Raw genomic sequence first — 17,384 nt, forward strand, 5'->3', positions numbered from 1 at the left:
TTTTTATTTTAGATTATCATTTAAATTGCAAAGTATTTATTTTAGAATAGTAGTACAGTACTGTAATGTTAATGTATCCTGATTTGAATGATAAAAAATATTGTATTACAATGATAATATATTACAGCCATGAGAAATATTATTAACAATAAACTCTTCATGCATACATTAGGTGAGATAAATCTGCTTAATTATAAAATATTACTTTTTAATAATAACACTTTACAATAAGGTTGTATTAATAAACATTAGTAGATGCATTAAATAACATGAATAATATCTATTATAACAATATTTTTGTTAATGTTAGTTAATGTCAGTTCATGGTTCATTAACTAATGTTAACAGTTTAAATGCTTGTTTTTATAAATGCTAAAATTAGCATGAACTAAGATTAATAAATGCTGTAGAAGTATTGTTCGTTATTAGTTAATGTTAGCCAATGCATTAACTAATTGTTTACAAATACAACCTTATTGTAACGCGTTACTAAAATATATTCTCTTTAAAAAATTACCTGTTTTATTTTTCTGAAAATTGTTTCTGTTTCTTTTTGATTTTGGGGTCAAATGTGTTTTAAAAAGTTTGCTGTGAGATTTACACACTTAAGACTTTGGTCAGAAGTTTACTGCAGGGTGTAGACGACGAGTAAAGTCTCAATCTGTGGGGATTTTAAAATGTACCTCTCTGATCTTATGTATAAATGAATACAGATTTAAGCCAATGTTAACATTATTATTTAGTTTGTATGTTTTCAGCATGAATAAATTAGCATGAATTTTATAATTTGAAACGCTTTAAAATGGAAGTAGGCCTACAAAATAAGAAACACATACAGTAAGTTGAGGTGGTTTTGTTATACGGAGTGTAAAGTTCACTGTTTGGACCCTGACAGTGTCTTATCTCATGTTGTTAAGTCATCAAACGCATATAAAAGTTCATATCTTGAAATCAAAAATGCATCCACATGAGAATAAAAATGTGATGGGCAACATAAATGTCCACTTTTAATTCTTTATCTTTCCCGATTGACATGTTAAATTATGATTTATTTTGTTTATTCATATCAACATGATGTCCCATAAATATTTTGTAAAATAAAATACAGAAATCCAGTTCTGGTAGCTGATATTAGATGCAGTAAATAATCTTTGGCTTATGTCCACAGTAGGATTAGTTAGATTTAGTCCGGCTGTACGATGGCCTTTAATGGCAGATCAAAAGTTCATAAGTTAGTCTGGACCAAGTCTTTTTCAGGAGGAGGTACAGATGAACCGATGACCTCCAAAACTTCAATTTTCTGCTGGTAATCTGAGCTCTCAGATATTTCATCCAGAGAAAACGGTGTGATGGACTTCTTTAGTTTCTGAAAATTAAAATGTGAAAATTTAAAGACCTGTGAAATTATTCAAAGTGAATAAATTGGCTATACATCCTAAAAATGTTATTTTGGTAAAAATGTTTCTTCAGACCTCAGTTAAAGAGCCGGGCAGAACCCAAAGTGTGTGCAGGGCTGCGATTGGGATCCAAATGATGGAGGCCAAAGCGATGAGCCAGCCGACCCCTTGAGCCCACGCCGGGTATTCATAACTCTCATAACGCGCCGGTTTAAACTGGATCACTGAAAACACCAGGATAACCTGCAGAAATTAACCCTTAGATTATAATATATAAGTGCTCCAATAATGGAATTGTGCAAAATATATACTTTGTAATGATACATGTAAATGCAAAGCAATTAGAAAAGCATTGTACTATAACATCAGAAATAGTGTGACATCACTCACAGTGATCAAAACAGGACAAATAATCCACCAGCACACACGGAAGAAAATATTGGGAGCTTTCCCCGTCATCTCTGTTAAATTACTGGACAGACGCTTCACACCTGATCAAATAAAACACAAAGTTAATTACTCATTTAAAAATGTCTGTATTTGCAGCATTAAAGAAATACACTCATGTACACATTCATCTCTCTTTGTTCCTGTAGCTCAATGGGTCGAACAGTGTATTAGCAATGGAAAAGGTCATGGGTTCGATCCCTATAACACATACTGAAAAAACCTGAATGCACACTTTGGATTAATGCATGTAAATGTCTTCTGTTGAATGCAAATAATGTGTTTCATACTTTTTCATATAATAAAAGCGAATGCATGCTGTCAAGCTTCAAAATAAAAGTCACCTATATATTTTCCCTTCCATATAAATGTTTTAGTGTCAGTAAATGCTCACATGAAAAACCAAGCTTTTGCTTATTGATGTTATTGATGTTAAATCTGAAGCTGTATTTGATTTCAGAGTTTTCCAGTGAAAAAAAAACTTTAATTCTTTTTACTCAAACCTATCGTATGACTTTAAAAGACTAAAGTTGCATGGACTTTATGGATATGGTGACAGCTCATTTATTTTCACATGATATTCTTGAAACATTAATCATCTGTGTCCTACATGTTGAACTACAGAAATAATATTTTGAGTACACTGATGTTTGGGTATCTCTCACCGTAAAGCCAGCAGACACCAATCACCTCAAAAAATGCCAAGAACATGATGGACACGATAGCTGTGTAGTGATCCATCAGCTGAAACACATAGATGCCAACCTGAGGAGAAAAATCTACTTTATTATCTGCGTCATCAAAACTCTTATTCATTATAAACATAATTACAGATGATCATGTTTCATATAAAAAAAGAAATACTTTACACTTCAAAATAAAGTTAGAGCTCTGAATATTTTTAAAGCTAAACATTTCGCAAAAAATCTGAAAATAAACCAATAGATAAAGTGTTCACACAGAAAATGTTAGGATGCTTTTTGGTTTGTCAAATGTATATGATGGCATCTTGCACTAAAGGCAAATTGTTAAAAATGTTAAATAAAAAATCTGACCTGCATGACATGAGGGATACCCAGCAGAAAAGCTCCAGAGCAAACCACAAGAACAAGAAACTCCTTCCGTCTGAGATACTTCAGTACTGGTTTACTGTAACCGTCTAACACGCTGGTCACCATCACCTCCACCATAGCAAACTACAAATCATTTTAGTTTACTACATTAGTTAGCATGAATTAACAATACATCATTTAATCATCTTAGAAACTTAATGAAAAATATTTCAAATCAAAGTGGCTTTAGAGCATTTCTTAGATCAGAAATAAATTTTTTTCAAAACACTTTGTTCAACCTGCACATCATCAAGTCAGTTTAAAGCAAATTCTCATTGTTTTGGACAAACTGCAATGCTTTGATACAATCATGCCGATGATTATGAATTGTCTGCTGTTTGCTACATTATACCGGTTCCTGTTGAATACTCTTACGCCTCAAAACATTTAGGAATTAGTTCATCATTCAAGACACGTCATTTTTTTAGTCTTTTGTAAATGTGAACTGAATTGATAAATTGCTAAAAAGTGAATTTTGAGTTACAGAAACTTTGACATGTTTTACACAGTGAACCTTTCTAAATTTGTAATTGTTTATTTGTACTTTAAAATATGATTTTTATGATTTAAATTTTTTATGATTTGTTTACAGAAAATGTGAGTCTACAGTTTACATTAGAAAATACTGACACACATATTTGTGTACGCTTCACCAACAATGACACTTGCCATTTTGATGGGACTGACATGTTCACTGACGTAAAAAATTACTTTTGAGCAAAATGGTACTGGGTTACACGCTTTTGCACACTGAAAATTTTTTTTGTTTCAGCAAAGATTTTTTACAGTGCAGGACATCCATGATGTTGTGCACTTTGTACAAATTGTTCAGATAAATGCACACATTATTTTGCTAATTTTATATAACTGTAATATGACACACAATGAACAATTATTGTATTTTTGTATTGTATTTTTTTCTTACTAACGTTAACCAAGAATAAACACCAAAAAAAAGGATTCTTCATTGTTAGTTCATGTTAAAGGGGCCATGGCACAAGACTTTTTTAAGATGTCAAATAAAATGTTGCTGTCCCCAGAGCACATATGTGAAGTTTTAGCTCAAAATACCATATAAATAATTTATTATAGTATGTTAACATTGCCACTTTGTTGGTGTGCGCAAAAAGGTGTGTTCTTTAAAATGCAAATGAGCTGATGAAATTCAAACACTGATCACACTGATAGTGGTTTGTTGCAATAAAATCTCAATTGTGCTTTTCTCTGCATTAAATGGCAGTGCTGTGATTGGATAGTGCAGATTTAGGGGTGGTATTATTATAATAAGAGCTCCTTATGACATCATAAGGAGAGCCAAATTTCAACAATCTGTTTTTTCACATGCTTGCAGAAGTTACTGGGTTGATCTTTTTCACATTTTCTAGGTTGATAGAAGCACTGGTGACCCAGTTATAGCACTTAAACATGGAAAAAGTCAGATTTTCATGCCATGGCCCCTTTAATGAATTGTAAATAATACAACACAACAACAGACATGAAAATGAGCTCAAGTTCATCATCATGTTCATTACAGAGCAATATCACAATGAATATAATCTCCTAGTCCCAGTTTCAGTTGCCTTAATGTAAAAACATCTTGTACTGACATATCTTAACATATATTAGTGCCATTGTTTTCTCTCAAGATGAACACCAGTATCGTTTTTTGTAAGGTATGTTTGTGGGAAACTACTTAAATATCCTAATATAATTATGACCTAGTCCTGGAATAATCTAAACCCTGTCTGGGAAACTGCCCCATAATGATCAATGTTTTATTAGGACAGCGGAAATAAAACAGCTCATGTTAATGAATCATAATTTAATTTAGTTTAATGTTTAATTTTGAAATAATTACCCAATTAAACATTTTCAAAAATAAAAATAAATATTTTTAAAAGGTTTAAGGTCACAAAACTGAAATGCTGCACAAAATGTAAAAAGTTTTTAATGTAAGATACGCTCAAATATTTTAAATAATTTTATGGACATAAACTGATAATTGGGCCAACATGTTAATTTTTTTCATTAGAAAACAAAAATTTATTGGAGAAAAAAAATGTTTTCAAAAATGCATCACCACATAATTCCAATAGTTTTATTTGTGTTATTACATAGTAGATTACTAAAGGTGGAAAAAATATCAAACATTGAGTAACAAACCCTAAACTTTTTCATGAGGGGGGGTGAAACAAGATCATGACATTTTTTAACACATTTCCTAACATATTTAATGAGTGTAAAATGAGTTACTTTAACTATCTGTTACACTTTTACCTATGTAGTCCTCACGTGAATGTTTTATCAGTCGATGATTGTTTAGACCCTGTAACCATACCTGTAATCAGTCTAATCAGTCACAAAATAAAAGGAAGTGATGTCATGATACCTGACTGTCCAATCCGAGGCAAAGGAGCATGAAGAAAAACAGCACCGCCCACAGAGGAGCGACAGGCATCGTCACAAAGGCTTGTGGGTAAACCACAAACACCAGACCAGGACCTGAAAGACAAACAACAGCGTATAATGAACAATAAAGCTTCTGTGATGTTATTCAAAACGACAGGCTTTAAAACTCACCGTCCACAGCGATTTCACTGACCGGCACGTTCTGAAGATGTGACATGTAGCCAAACGCAGAGAAAATCACAAATCCTGCGAAAATACTCGTTGCAGAATTTGTGATGGCAATGGCCAAAGTGTCTCTACAATAACACAGATGTGAAGGAAACATGAGAAACAACAGACGAGAAACTGCACCTTCAACAGCATAAATCTAACAAATAAAATGTAACGTTTATGCTCAGATGTACTGGAGAATTCATCTTAGATGTTTACCGGAAAAACTCTTTTTGCAGTTTCTGTATTAAAACGTGCATTTGTATGCTGTGTGTTTCTTTAAAAACTGTATGAATAATATGTTTACTTGAGAATGTTGTTGTTGTAGGAGTTGTAACTGGCCATCGCCATCAGAGATCCAAAGCCGATGCCAATGGAGTTAAAGATCTGAGCTGCGGCATTGACCCAGACCTGAGATATATCATGAGAAACATCATCATCATACAGATCACTGAAACCTAAAGCACTGTATTACTTTATACTTTAATACTGTCTAAACCTGAACATCCAGAAGTTTGTTCCACTCGGGTATGATGAAGAAACGAATGCCGTCCATCGCTCCCGGCAGCTGAACGTTATTGATCAACAGAGCCAGAAGGATCACATACGGGAACAGGGCAGTAAAATACACAACCTTTAACACAGACACACACACATCGCTCCATTACAGTGGGTTTATTACATCTACACAGGTAATATTATGCTATTTGATGAAGTACTTTTAGGAACCATGAATTTGGATGTCCAGTGTATCTCACAGTCAAGTACATAAATGAAGCTATTACTGGGACTTTTGCTAAATAATGTCACAATGCAAAAATATTCACTAAGGTTTGTAATCACTTTACCATGACCTAAAAAATCTTTTCATCTGAAGTTGTATGTTGAAAATCATGTTGCTTGAAATTATGTGTGTAGACAAAATATAACATATTTATTTCTTTCATTAGAAACAAAAAATGTATTTAAAAAAATCAGTGGACTGAATATTCAGATATTTGAACTCCTTCAAAATTCTTTGAAATTAATCTCAGAAGTTTCTTGATAAAACGCCACAAGTAAACTTCTAGACACTATTTTTTTTTTATAAAAATGTATTGAAAAAATGAAGAAATAGCAGCCCATAAGAGACCAGAAAAGATGTAAACATCAAATCATCTCAGAACAAGACATTAAGAAGCTGCTTGATAAAATAACAATCACAATTTTTATATTTTACATAATTCCCATAGTTTCATTCCTGATATAATTGATGAGTTTACTATTGTAATTTGGAAAATATTTAAACAAAGAATAAGCAAATGGGTCCCAAAACAAGATTTACTTTTTAAACTGTAATCATCATTAGCTTTCTTTTCTTACAGGAATGCACAACCACATTCTTAGTAACAGTTTTAGTAACTTTAATGCATTACTTTTATGAATGAATCAAACAGAATTTGATTTATAGACTGATTTATAGTTTACCTTCCCAGTAGATTTGACTCCTTTGAAGATGCAGAGGTAGACGAGGATCCAGGACAACATTAACAGGAGAAAGAGTTCCCATCTTAAATATCCCGCCTCCTCCACACCTCCAGTTCTCTCCAACACCTTTAAACTGTGTGTGATACACAGGCAACAACTTAAAGCTGTGATTTATTCACTGAATGTTGACACTACGCTCAGTAGTTAGTCTGTATAAGTTAAATCACACATTAGCCAAAGTGTTTGGTGAAAGAAAATTAAACAATCACTAGAGAAGAGAGCTGAGATCGTACTTGAAGAACTGTTGACTTGCAGTGGATGCAGATGAGCTGTTGGTCACGCGATCTGTACAGTTGACTGTGTTCCACGTGTTGTTACAGTTTTCCCACAGCAGCTCGCTCCGAAAAGAGCTGAACATATAATACAGCGCCCACGTGATTATGATATTATAATATGTGCACATGATGAAAGAGATGGCTACAGTTGCCATGCCAACACCTGAGGAAAATATTATATATCATTAATGCATTACATGATATGAATGTTCGACAGCATGCATAGGACAGGTAAAGTACCTTTGAACAAGGGACAGGCTTTGGCCAAGGCCTGGACAGGACCTCTCCTCAGATACTGACCCAACGTCAGCTCCATGTGTAACAGCGGGATACCCAGTACCACCAACATGAGCAGGTAGGGTACGAGAAACGCACCTGAGGACATCAATAACAACCATGTATTGAACTACTAGTTTCTTTTGACTCAAACTACACAACAACAACAATCTAGGCACATATACTAAATCAACAATTGCACATAAAAAAAGATTTCTTCTGCTACTGTGCTTCGTTCTGAGTCAAAAAAATGCTGGGTTATTTTCAACCCAGTGTTGAGATAAAAAGCGTTGAGCCCAGCCATTGGGTTGTATTAGTCAATTAGTCAATCAATTGCCATAACCGTCAAATCGATAAAACAGTCAATTAATCATCATAACCGTTAAAGCGATAAAACAGTCAATTAATCATCATAACCGTTAAAGCGATAAAACAGGCAATTAATCGTCATAATCGTCAAAGCGGTACAACATTCAATTAATCGTCATAACCGCCAAAGCGATAAAACAGTCAATTAATCGCCATAACAGTCAAAGTGATAAAACTGTCAATTAATTGTCATAACGTTAAAGCAATAAAACAGGCAATTAATCGTCATAATCGTCAGAGCAGTAAAACAGGCACTTTACTCCCTTGCTCGTCCGGATTTCAATAAAGCTCGTTGGGTATAGATTTGTGGTGTTAAGCCCACTAGTCGGGGGCGGGACTTCAGTCCTTAAAAGGGTGTCACTGCATCCATTTCCTAAAACATTCGCCGTCCCGTGCATTTTTCTCGTTCTCCCTAAACCAAACTGTGCAGAGTCTGTCACTGGGATGACGTTGTATCTTCAATACGTATATGTACATGTGTGTGCATGTGTGTATATATATATATGTATGTATGTTTGTGTATATGTACATGTGTATACATATGAATGGCCCCTACGCTAATTGGGTTTTGTTTTTCTTTCTTCATGTCTCGTCCTTGTCTCCGAGGACACTGAGACAAACAGACCCAGTTCCGGTAAATGTGAAAGTCGGCACACCTCTGACTCACCGGCAGACCGTCAACGTGATGCCCAGCTGATACATGACCAACGACCACCAGCAGAACCCACTTTACCTCCGCCTAATCTCCTTAATCGTTTCAATGTATATATAAATATATCTCCCAAGGGTTTTTCCCTCCTAAGACTTTTTTTTACTTCCCCGGCTGAGCCTGGGGTTTTTTGTTCTCCTAGGGGGTTTTTCAACCCGGGGAGGCAGCCTTCTTGGGCTTAACTTAGCACCCTCTTCTTTACGTTACATTAGCAATACGCACGCTTATAATGTTGATTCATAGCCGCAGCAAATTTTGCTGCTTTTGCTATCGTGTATTATGTTGTGCTATCTGTCGTTTTTCTATGCTTTTCACTGCTTCTATTATTGTAAAGCTGCTTTGAAACAATCACAAATTGTGAAAAGCGCTATATAAATAAAATTGAATTGAATTGAATTGAACTTAACCGTCATAACCGCCAAAGCGATAAAACAGCCAATTAATCGCCATAACAGTCAAAGTGATAAAACAGTAAATTAATCGTCATAACCATTAAAGCAATAAAACAGTCAATTAATCGCCATAATCATCAAAGCGATAAAACAGTCAATTAATCGTCATAACTGTTAAAGCGATAAAACAGTCAATTAATTGCCATAACCGTCAAAGTGATAAAACAGTCAATTAATTGTAATAACCGTCAAAGAGATAAAACAGTCAATTAATCGTCATAACTGTTAAAGCGATAAAACAGTCAATTAATCGCCATAACCGTCAAAGTGATAAAACAGTCAATTAATTGTAATAACCGTCAAAGAGATAAAACAGTCAATTAATCGCAATAACAGTTAAAGCGATAAAACAATCAATTAATCACCATAACCGTCAAAGAGATAAAACAGTCAATTAATCGCAATAACAGTTAAAGCGATAAAACAATCAATTAATCACCATAACCGTCAAAGTGATAAAACAGTCAATTAATCGTCATAACCGGTAAAGCGATAAACAGTCAATTAATCGTCAAAGCGGCAAAACAGTCAATTAATCGTCATAACCGCCAAAGCGATAAAACAGTCAATTAATTGTTATAACTGTCAAAGCAATAAAACAGGCAGTTAATTGTCATAACCGTCAAAGTGATAAAACAGTCAATTAATTGTCATAACTGTCAAAGTGATAAAACAGTCAATTAATTGTCATAACTTTCAAAGTGATAAAACAGTCAATTAATCGTCATAACCGTCAAAGCAATAAAACAGTCAATTCATTATCATAACCGTCAAAGCAATAAAACAGTCAATTCATTATCATAACCGTCAAAGCAATAAAACAGTCAATTAATTGTCATAACTGTCAAAGCGATAAAACAGTCAATTAATCGTCATAACCGGTAAAGCGATAAACAGTCAATTAATTGTCCAAATCGTCAAAGCGGCAAAACAGTCAATTAATCGTCATAACCGTCAAAGCGATAAAACAGTCAATTAATTGTTATAACCGTCAAAGCAATAAAACAGTCAGTTAATTGTCATAACCGTCAAAGTGATAAAACAGTCGATTAATCGTCATAATCGTCAAAGCGAAAAAAAACCCCAGTCAATTAATCATCATAATCGTCAAAGCAATAAAACAGTCAATTAATTGTCATAACCGTCAAAGCAATAAAACAGTCAATTAATTGTCATAACCGTCAAAGCAATAAAACAGTCAATTAATCATCAAAACCGTAAAAGTAATAAAACAGTCAATTAATTGTCATAACTGTCAAAGTGATAAAACAGTCAATTAATCGTCATAACCGTCAAAGCAATAAAACAGTCAATTAATTGTCATAAACGTCAAAGCAATAAAACAGTCAATTAATTGTCATAACTGTCAAAGCGATAAAACAGTCAATTATTCGTCATAACCGTCAAAGCAATAAAACAGGCAATTAATCGTCATAATCGTCAAAGCGGCAAAACAGTCAATTAATCGTCAAAGCAATAAATAGTAATAACCGTCAGAATTTATTAGTCAATTAACTGTCAGCCAAATTTCATAACCATGACAGCCCTAGTCTTAGTTAACATTTTTATTTAGTCTGTTTAACATCATTTATTTATGTATAAGTCAGTTCTATGTTGTCTTATGCAGCACCATGAGGAACCTAGAGAAACATTGTTTTTATATCACTTTGTACAAGCTGTATGTGTATAAAATGAGCTTCTTGGACACTCATGTATATCATGTCTTATTGTGTACTGTATCACTCTAAAACCCAAACTGCATTAAAAGGGTCATATTATGGGATTTTTAAAGATGTAAAATAAGTCTTTGGTGTCCCCAGAGTATGTATGTGAAGTTTTAGCTCAAAATACCATATAGATCATATATTTTAACATGTTAAAATTGACACTAGGTGTGCTGTTTTTGGGTGTGTCCTTTAAAATGCAAATGAGCTGAAGAAATACAAAAACTGATCACCATAATGGTGGTTTGTTGAAATTGAAACTCAATTTTGCTTTAAATTATTTTTTCTCTCTGCACTAAATGGCAGTGACGTGGTTGGATAGTGCAGATTAAGGGGCAGTATTATTGTAATTAGACTTGCTACCTACGTCACAAAACAAGTGAAATCTAAATGAGCTATTTTTTTCACATGCTTGCAGAGAATGATTTACCAAAACTAAGTTACTGGGTTGATTTTTTTCAGATAGAAGCACCAATTAGAACCAAGACCCAATTATAACACTTAAACATGAAGTCAGATTTTCATGACATGTCCCCTTTAAAGTTTGTGGATTTAATAGTCTCTATTGTTTCATAAATGATCAGTATATGAGTAAAAACTCAGCAATGTCATGATCACAAATGTTCAGATAATAAACCTTTATCTCTCACGTGTGGACAATTACCGTATTAAAGGTGAAATCATACCGACATCTGCATGACTTCAGTAGTTTTTACACCAAAAATTCGAAATATGTCTCGAGATTAATGAATGATAATGATGAGTCAAAATAAAGCAGCAATATACTACTAACAGAATGTTCCTTTTCTTATCTCAGACTTTATTTATTACTTAATGTTTAGTAAAGAACATTTCTTCATGACAACTTCTATCAATTTAAATGACACTGCAAAACACTTTCGTATTGTTTGCACTTTGCACACAACATGAAATTACCATTAACACTATCACAACATAACATGTTGTGTAACAAGTTATGTATTCAGATTACAGGCTTTACAAAATCTAAAAGAGAGGAAAAAGAAGAAAATAAATAAATGAATAAAAAAGAAAAACATATGTTATTACAACAGCAGAGAACATTTTTAGAAATGTGTGCATATATAGACACCACAATAAATATTAATGTGCATCAGATGTGCACATTAGGGAGCTCTTTTATATATCCCCAAAGAGCGCAAAATACTTTTTATACCGTTTATATGCTAAAAATATATTGTTATAATATTTTATGTACCATGAGAGGTAATTAAACAAAGCATTCGTTTTACCTCCACCACTCCTGTAGCACAGGTACGGAAATCTCCAGACATTCCCTAATCCCACAGCACATCCAATCCCAGCCAAAGTAAACTCAATCTGTCGGCTCCATGTGGGTCTGTCCGGATCCTGCTTTTCATCCATGCTTTCCCAAAAACCTTTTTGTCTTTAGAGACATTGAGTGGTGAGAAAGCAAGTCATGTTAGTTGTGTAATGATTGTTTAGCTGCTGTAATGATTAGCTGGGAGGTGTGGAAGAGATACTGAATCAACTTATGGTGATTCCCGAATGATTACACAGTAAAATCTCAGATTCTCGGCTGTAAATTATTAGGCTTACGGGCTTAAAATTGATTTTAATGTGTAAAAACATGAACATAAAAGATAGAGAAGGAAAGAAGAAAACTTACCAGCATATGTAGACATGTGAACTCATTTAGTTGTAAACTCCCAGGTTGAGTTGAGTAAAAGTGTGAGTCTTTAATCTAGACATGATGCCTTTAATTTCAACGTGATGCCTTGCTGATGCGCGACCAACGACCACCGGCTGAACCAGTTTAATCCGCTTACCCGCTTCCTATCCCTACCGTTTCTACATATATGAATATATTCATTTCTCCCAAGGGTTTTTGTCCTTCTAGAAGTTTTTCCCACCGGGTTTTCTCCTAGGGGTTTTTTTCGTCCCAGGGAGAGTCAGCCAACTTTGGCTTAATTTAGCACTTTACTGTATACGTTACATTATTAATACGCTTGCTTGTATGGTTTAACCTTAGCCACTATATTCTACTTCTTATTATTGTAAGGGGCAAAATGTGGCCCCATCCATCCGTTTGGCCCAACGACGGAATCCAAACGAAGGGTAATAGCGCGTTCAGTCTTTTCCGGCGCTTGCAAGTGACGTTTTGGCATTTATGCAATTTTGTATTATTATCTGACTCCAAGATAATGTTAATATTAATTGGATTGATGATTACTTTTAACAGTTACAGAATTTGGGTGGATGTTTGGTTATTCTTGTTTAGCCCTACTTGTTATTGCATCCGTTCATTCGGCTACTCATGTCGCTTTGGACTCACGCACCGGCCGTTTATTAATATTTAATAATCATGCGGGCCCACGATCACAACCGAATCAGGCTTGGTCGCTGCTAGAGGTTTGACCATATGTTCAGAAGGCCGCCTTTTATGCGTGCTCATCTCTGAACATACTTTATTTAGTCCCCATAGAGGTGCAACTTAATTATTACAATATTTATTTCTAACCAGAGGCTCACGACCACTATCATAAAACAAACTGACCGTCTTCTCCAACGATAGCTTTGTATAGTCGTGCCATAATTTAATATGCAACTTAGATAGATTAATATTGAAATAACCAGAGGCTGAGGCTCATCTGATTTAGAGTGGTCAGACAACATTTACTTGTTACTCTAAACAGGAAATTAGCCTCCACGCATCTAATTTAACTTAAACTAGCGCCAAGTGCTAGTCGGATCTCCAAAATCCTCCGCTGATGTACTACTATGCCATCTAGTCTGGGATTTTGTTCCGGTACTAGCCTGATTTTCAGACGTTGCGGAAACAAGGATACATCGTAATTTACTAATCATGTCAATAACTTTCGTAGCCACAGAATAAATCCAAACATAACAATTTATTAACCAGGTAAGGAAAAACATAATTCAGAAGCCAATTTACATTCCAATTCAAATACAAAACAAACGAAAAACCATTGCATACCTGGTAAGGAGATGAAGATCTGGTTACAGATTCCTCAAAATAAAATAAAAATACATGATGCTATATCAAAGATACAGCATCATGGGGTGCATTTCTAGATATTGAAAGTCCCGTCTAAATCTTCTACACATCTCCTTAAATAACCAAAGAACAAAGCATATAGGAATTTGGTACTGATTGGTTGTTGTAAAATCAGGGGTGTAGCCTAATATACATGCAGTGGGTGATTGGTCAACATGTCTAAGTTAGGAGTTGTCTCCCAACATTAGGTAAAGTTTACTTATTTATTGTCACAGATTAACATTGAATCCTGTTGTCATATTAATAAACCCAAATGTACCACTTGCATTAAAACACTTCATATAACACCAAACAAAACCAGTTTCACATTCTTTGTACATGTAGAATGTATTGCTTTTATAAAACATGAGGAGAGGGGGACAAGAAAGTGTGGTCGGGTGTGACTCTGTCCCACACCATGGGGTAACTGTCTTGGGGGGTAGATGTGAATTCTTTGTGGAGGGTTTCAGATGATAATTCAACAAGGAATTAGGAAGCGGTTTCCTGTGGATTCAGCCATTTGTTGCTGGCTTCAGGAAATACCTTTTGTCAGGGTTTGGCACCACCATTCAGCTCTTACATTATCTATTGATTTTCTGCGTTCTCCTTTGCTCATGTAAAGCTGCTTTGCAATAATTAACAATTGTGAAAAGCGCTATATAAATAAAATTGAATTGAATTGTATTGAATAGACACCATTATTACGGATTAAGATGCATGATTATCCAGATAATCGAGTGTTTTTGAAATATGATTAATATCAATAATAATTTTGCAGTCATTTAAATTTTTATGTATACAAAATAACAGCAAAAATAACACGGTTTCACAGTGTTGCTGTATTGCCACACTTAATTTTTTTATTTTCAAATATCTGCGTATTACAAACAACAATTTTTCAACTAGACACAATACATTTTATTTTAAAGGGGACATTTCACAAGACTTTTTTAAGATGTAAAATAAATCGTTGGTGTCCCCAAAGCTTATATGTGAAGTTTTAGCTCAAAATACCATATAGATCATTTATTATAACATGTTATTACACGGCTCTCTGGAATGCTTGATTCTGATTGGTCAGTTGAGACATTTGCAGGTTCGTTCTTTTCAAATAATAACCGCTCCAAATTAATAACGCATAGCCGGACTACTTGCACGAGTGAAATCGCTCCGCGCCAATAAAGATTACTGTCTGTTTGGCGCCATCTTGTGACAAACACTGGACAACCACCACTAGACACAGACAGCTTACTGAGACTGAACTTGACAAAATAGAGCATGACAGCTTCGAAGCCAACACACACAAAAATACAGAATGGGCATTAAAACTTCTCAAAGACTGGCTAAAAGAGAAAAAATGGAGACAGACAAGTATGAAGCAGCGGATCTTAATAAGGTATTACGATCATTTTATGCATCTGTGCAAAGTTTCGCGGAAGGATAAAAATGTTAATTTAAAACAAATATGCCAATAAAATGTTTAAAATTCATATTCATGTCCAGTTTTTTTTCTTATGTCGCAAGTAGCCGTGTAATAAGCGGGATAATGTAGAGGCAGCCGGTAGTTATTGGGAAATAAGCCCCTTCAGTGTGATACAAGACCCTCCGCTTCGCGTCGGGTCCTGATCACACTGTCGGGGCTTATTTCCCAATAACTACCGGCTGCCTCTACATTATCCCTTACTTAAAATTGTAGTTTTTACAATATTTTTTACAATACAAATGAGCTTATCTCTGCACTATATGTTAGTGCCGTGATTGGATAGTGCAGATTAAGGGGCAGTATTATCCCCTTCTGACATCACAAGGAAGCCAAATTTCAATGACCTATTTTTTCACATGCTTGTGGAGCATGGTTTACTAAAACTAAGTTACTGGGTTGATCTTTTTCACATTTTCTAAGCACTGGGGACCCAACTTAAACATGGAAAAAGTCAGATTTTCATGATATGTCCCCTTTACACAAAATAAAGCAGGTATGCCAGGTTAAAATAAAGCCTTTGAATTATAATTATTTTTTCAAATGGATTACATGACATAGGGGTGGTTTCCTGGACAGGGATTATTTTAAGACAGGACTAGGCTTTAGTTTAATTAGGAAATATAACTAGTTTTAACAAACATGCCTTACTAAAAACATTACGTGTGTGCATATTGAGGCAAAACAAAGGGCACTCCTGTATTTTAAGATATGTCAGTGCAAGTTGTTTTCAGTTTGGACAGCTCTTACATTTATTTTAGTCTAGGACTAGTCTAATCCCTGTCCAGAAAACCGCCCCATGATGATTTAATTAATTTTGTGTATAGACCGTTTTAGCAGTAACAAGATAAACAAACGGCTGCACGTAACTTCTGGTAAACTCTGCTAAGAATAAATAACAACAAAGTTCTTTAAACGTAGTTTATTTATATAACAAGCAAAAAAAACCCCACATAGATTACCTAGGAAACCAAAACATTTGTTATTTTCGACGAGGCATTTGTTCAAGAGATCAGTTTAGCAACTAGTCAGACCATTAAAAAATCGGATCCAGATGTGTATCATGTGCTTCCAATGAAACTGTCTATACCTCACACCTTGGAAACGGTATCACAGACAGTTTTAGTGGTTTTGAAACCTCGGTGTACTTTGAAACCGGTAACCGGCCCATGCATAAATACAATACAGCATGCCAACTAAACTAGCACCGAACCAGCATGGGAATGATGCTGGTCTATACTGTTTTTTTTTCATTAGGGAAGTTGTCTGGAAAAGCATTAGGCCTACTGTACAGTGCGAGGATGCCCTCTATCTTTCAATATGAATAAAACAGATATAACACGCACTCATATCACCTCGTTTTGAGTCCTATTAACATACAGTATAACAACCTCTAAATCTGAATACTTCTAGACTAGGCTTTCAAAGATCATGCACCCCGCCTTTAATGATGAACTATATGATTAAAGTCTGAAAAATCCCAAGAATTTTAGGGTTTTCATTTTCTGTCCAACAATTCATACATGCACAGGACAACTGAAACGCAGATTCTGTGGACTGAATGAAGTGACAAAGTGCCCTGGACAAAAAAAGATTTAGTTGTCAAATTATATTTATAGAAAGTTCTCAAGATGTAGCATATATACTTTGTGTTATTGGCTGAGAAAGGTAATTAAAAAAACAAAGTTTCAGGCTATAGTATATTAGGCCATAAACATGTCTGTAATTTCCTTCTAAATTAATCTTCAAAAATAATCCCTATTAGTCTCAGACAGACAGAGACTGAATTTTTCTTTTATTTGGGCTGTAACCATTATATGCGCATTGCATTTTTGAAATGTATTTTCTCATTTTTTTTCTCCTTTGCTTGTTACATTTTTTTTATACACTTTGTAGCGATGCTACAGTATAGACAAGGGTTTTAACAAAGACATCACCA

General features: G+C 34.5%; 1 protein-coding gene across 1 annotated transcript; it reads right to left on the reverse strand.

Annotated features, from left to right (window-relative positions):
- Positions 1–306: 306 nt before the first annotated feature.
- LOC129439504 (sodium- and chloride-dependent GABA transporter ine) lies at positions 307–12,426 on the reverse strand. The gene is made up of 13 exons (XM_055198158.2): positions 12,179–12,426; positions 7,618–7,752; positions 7,336–7,540; positions 7,043–7,175; positions 6,075–6,209; positions 5,883–5,986; positions 5,537–5,661; positions 5,346–5,458; positions 2,900–3,040; positions 2,510–2,609; positions 1,788–1,888; positions 1,473–1,640; positions 307–1,366 (listed from the first exon to the last, which is right to left on the reverse strand). Exons 1-13 carry the CDS (start codon positions 12,309–12,311, stop codon positions 1,226–1,228), a joined length of 1,734 nt encoding a protein of 577 aa, XP_055054133.1. The 5' UTR covers positions 12,312–12,426; the 3' UTR covers positions 307–1,225.
- Positions 12,427–17,384: the final 4,958 nt, after the last annotated feature.

Source organism: Misgurnus anguillicaudatus, chromosome 22 (assembly GCF_027580225.2).
Source record: "Misgurnus anguillicaudatus chromosome 22, ASM2758022v2, whole genome shotgun sequence".
NCBI lineage: Eukaryota > Metazoa > Chordata > Actinopteri > Cypriniformes > Cobitidae > Misgurnus > Misgurnus anguillicaudatus.

Coding starts and splice junctions, on each gene's coding strand:
- LOC129439504 (XM_055198158.2), bottom strand. CDS start 12,311: ATGGATGAAAAGCAGGATCCGGACAGACCCACATGGAGCCGACAGATT. Junction 5,459..5,536: donor CAGTGAAATCGCTGTGGACG/GTGAGTTTTAAA, acceptor TTTGTCTTTCAG/GTCCTGGTCTGGTGTTTGTG. Junction 3,041..5,345: donor GCCTCGGATTGGACAGTCAG/GTATCATGACAT, acceptor AATGATTTGTAG/TTTGCTATGGTGGAGGTGAT.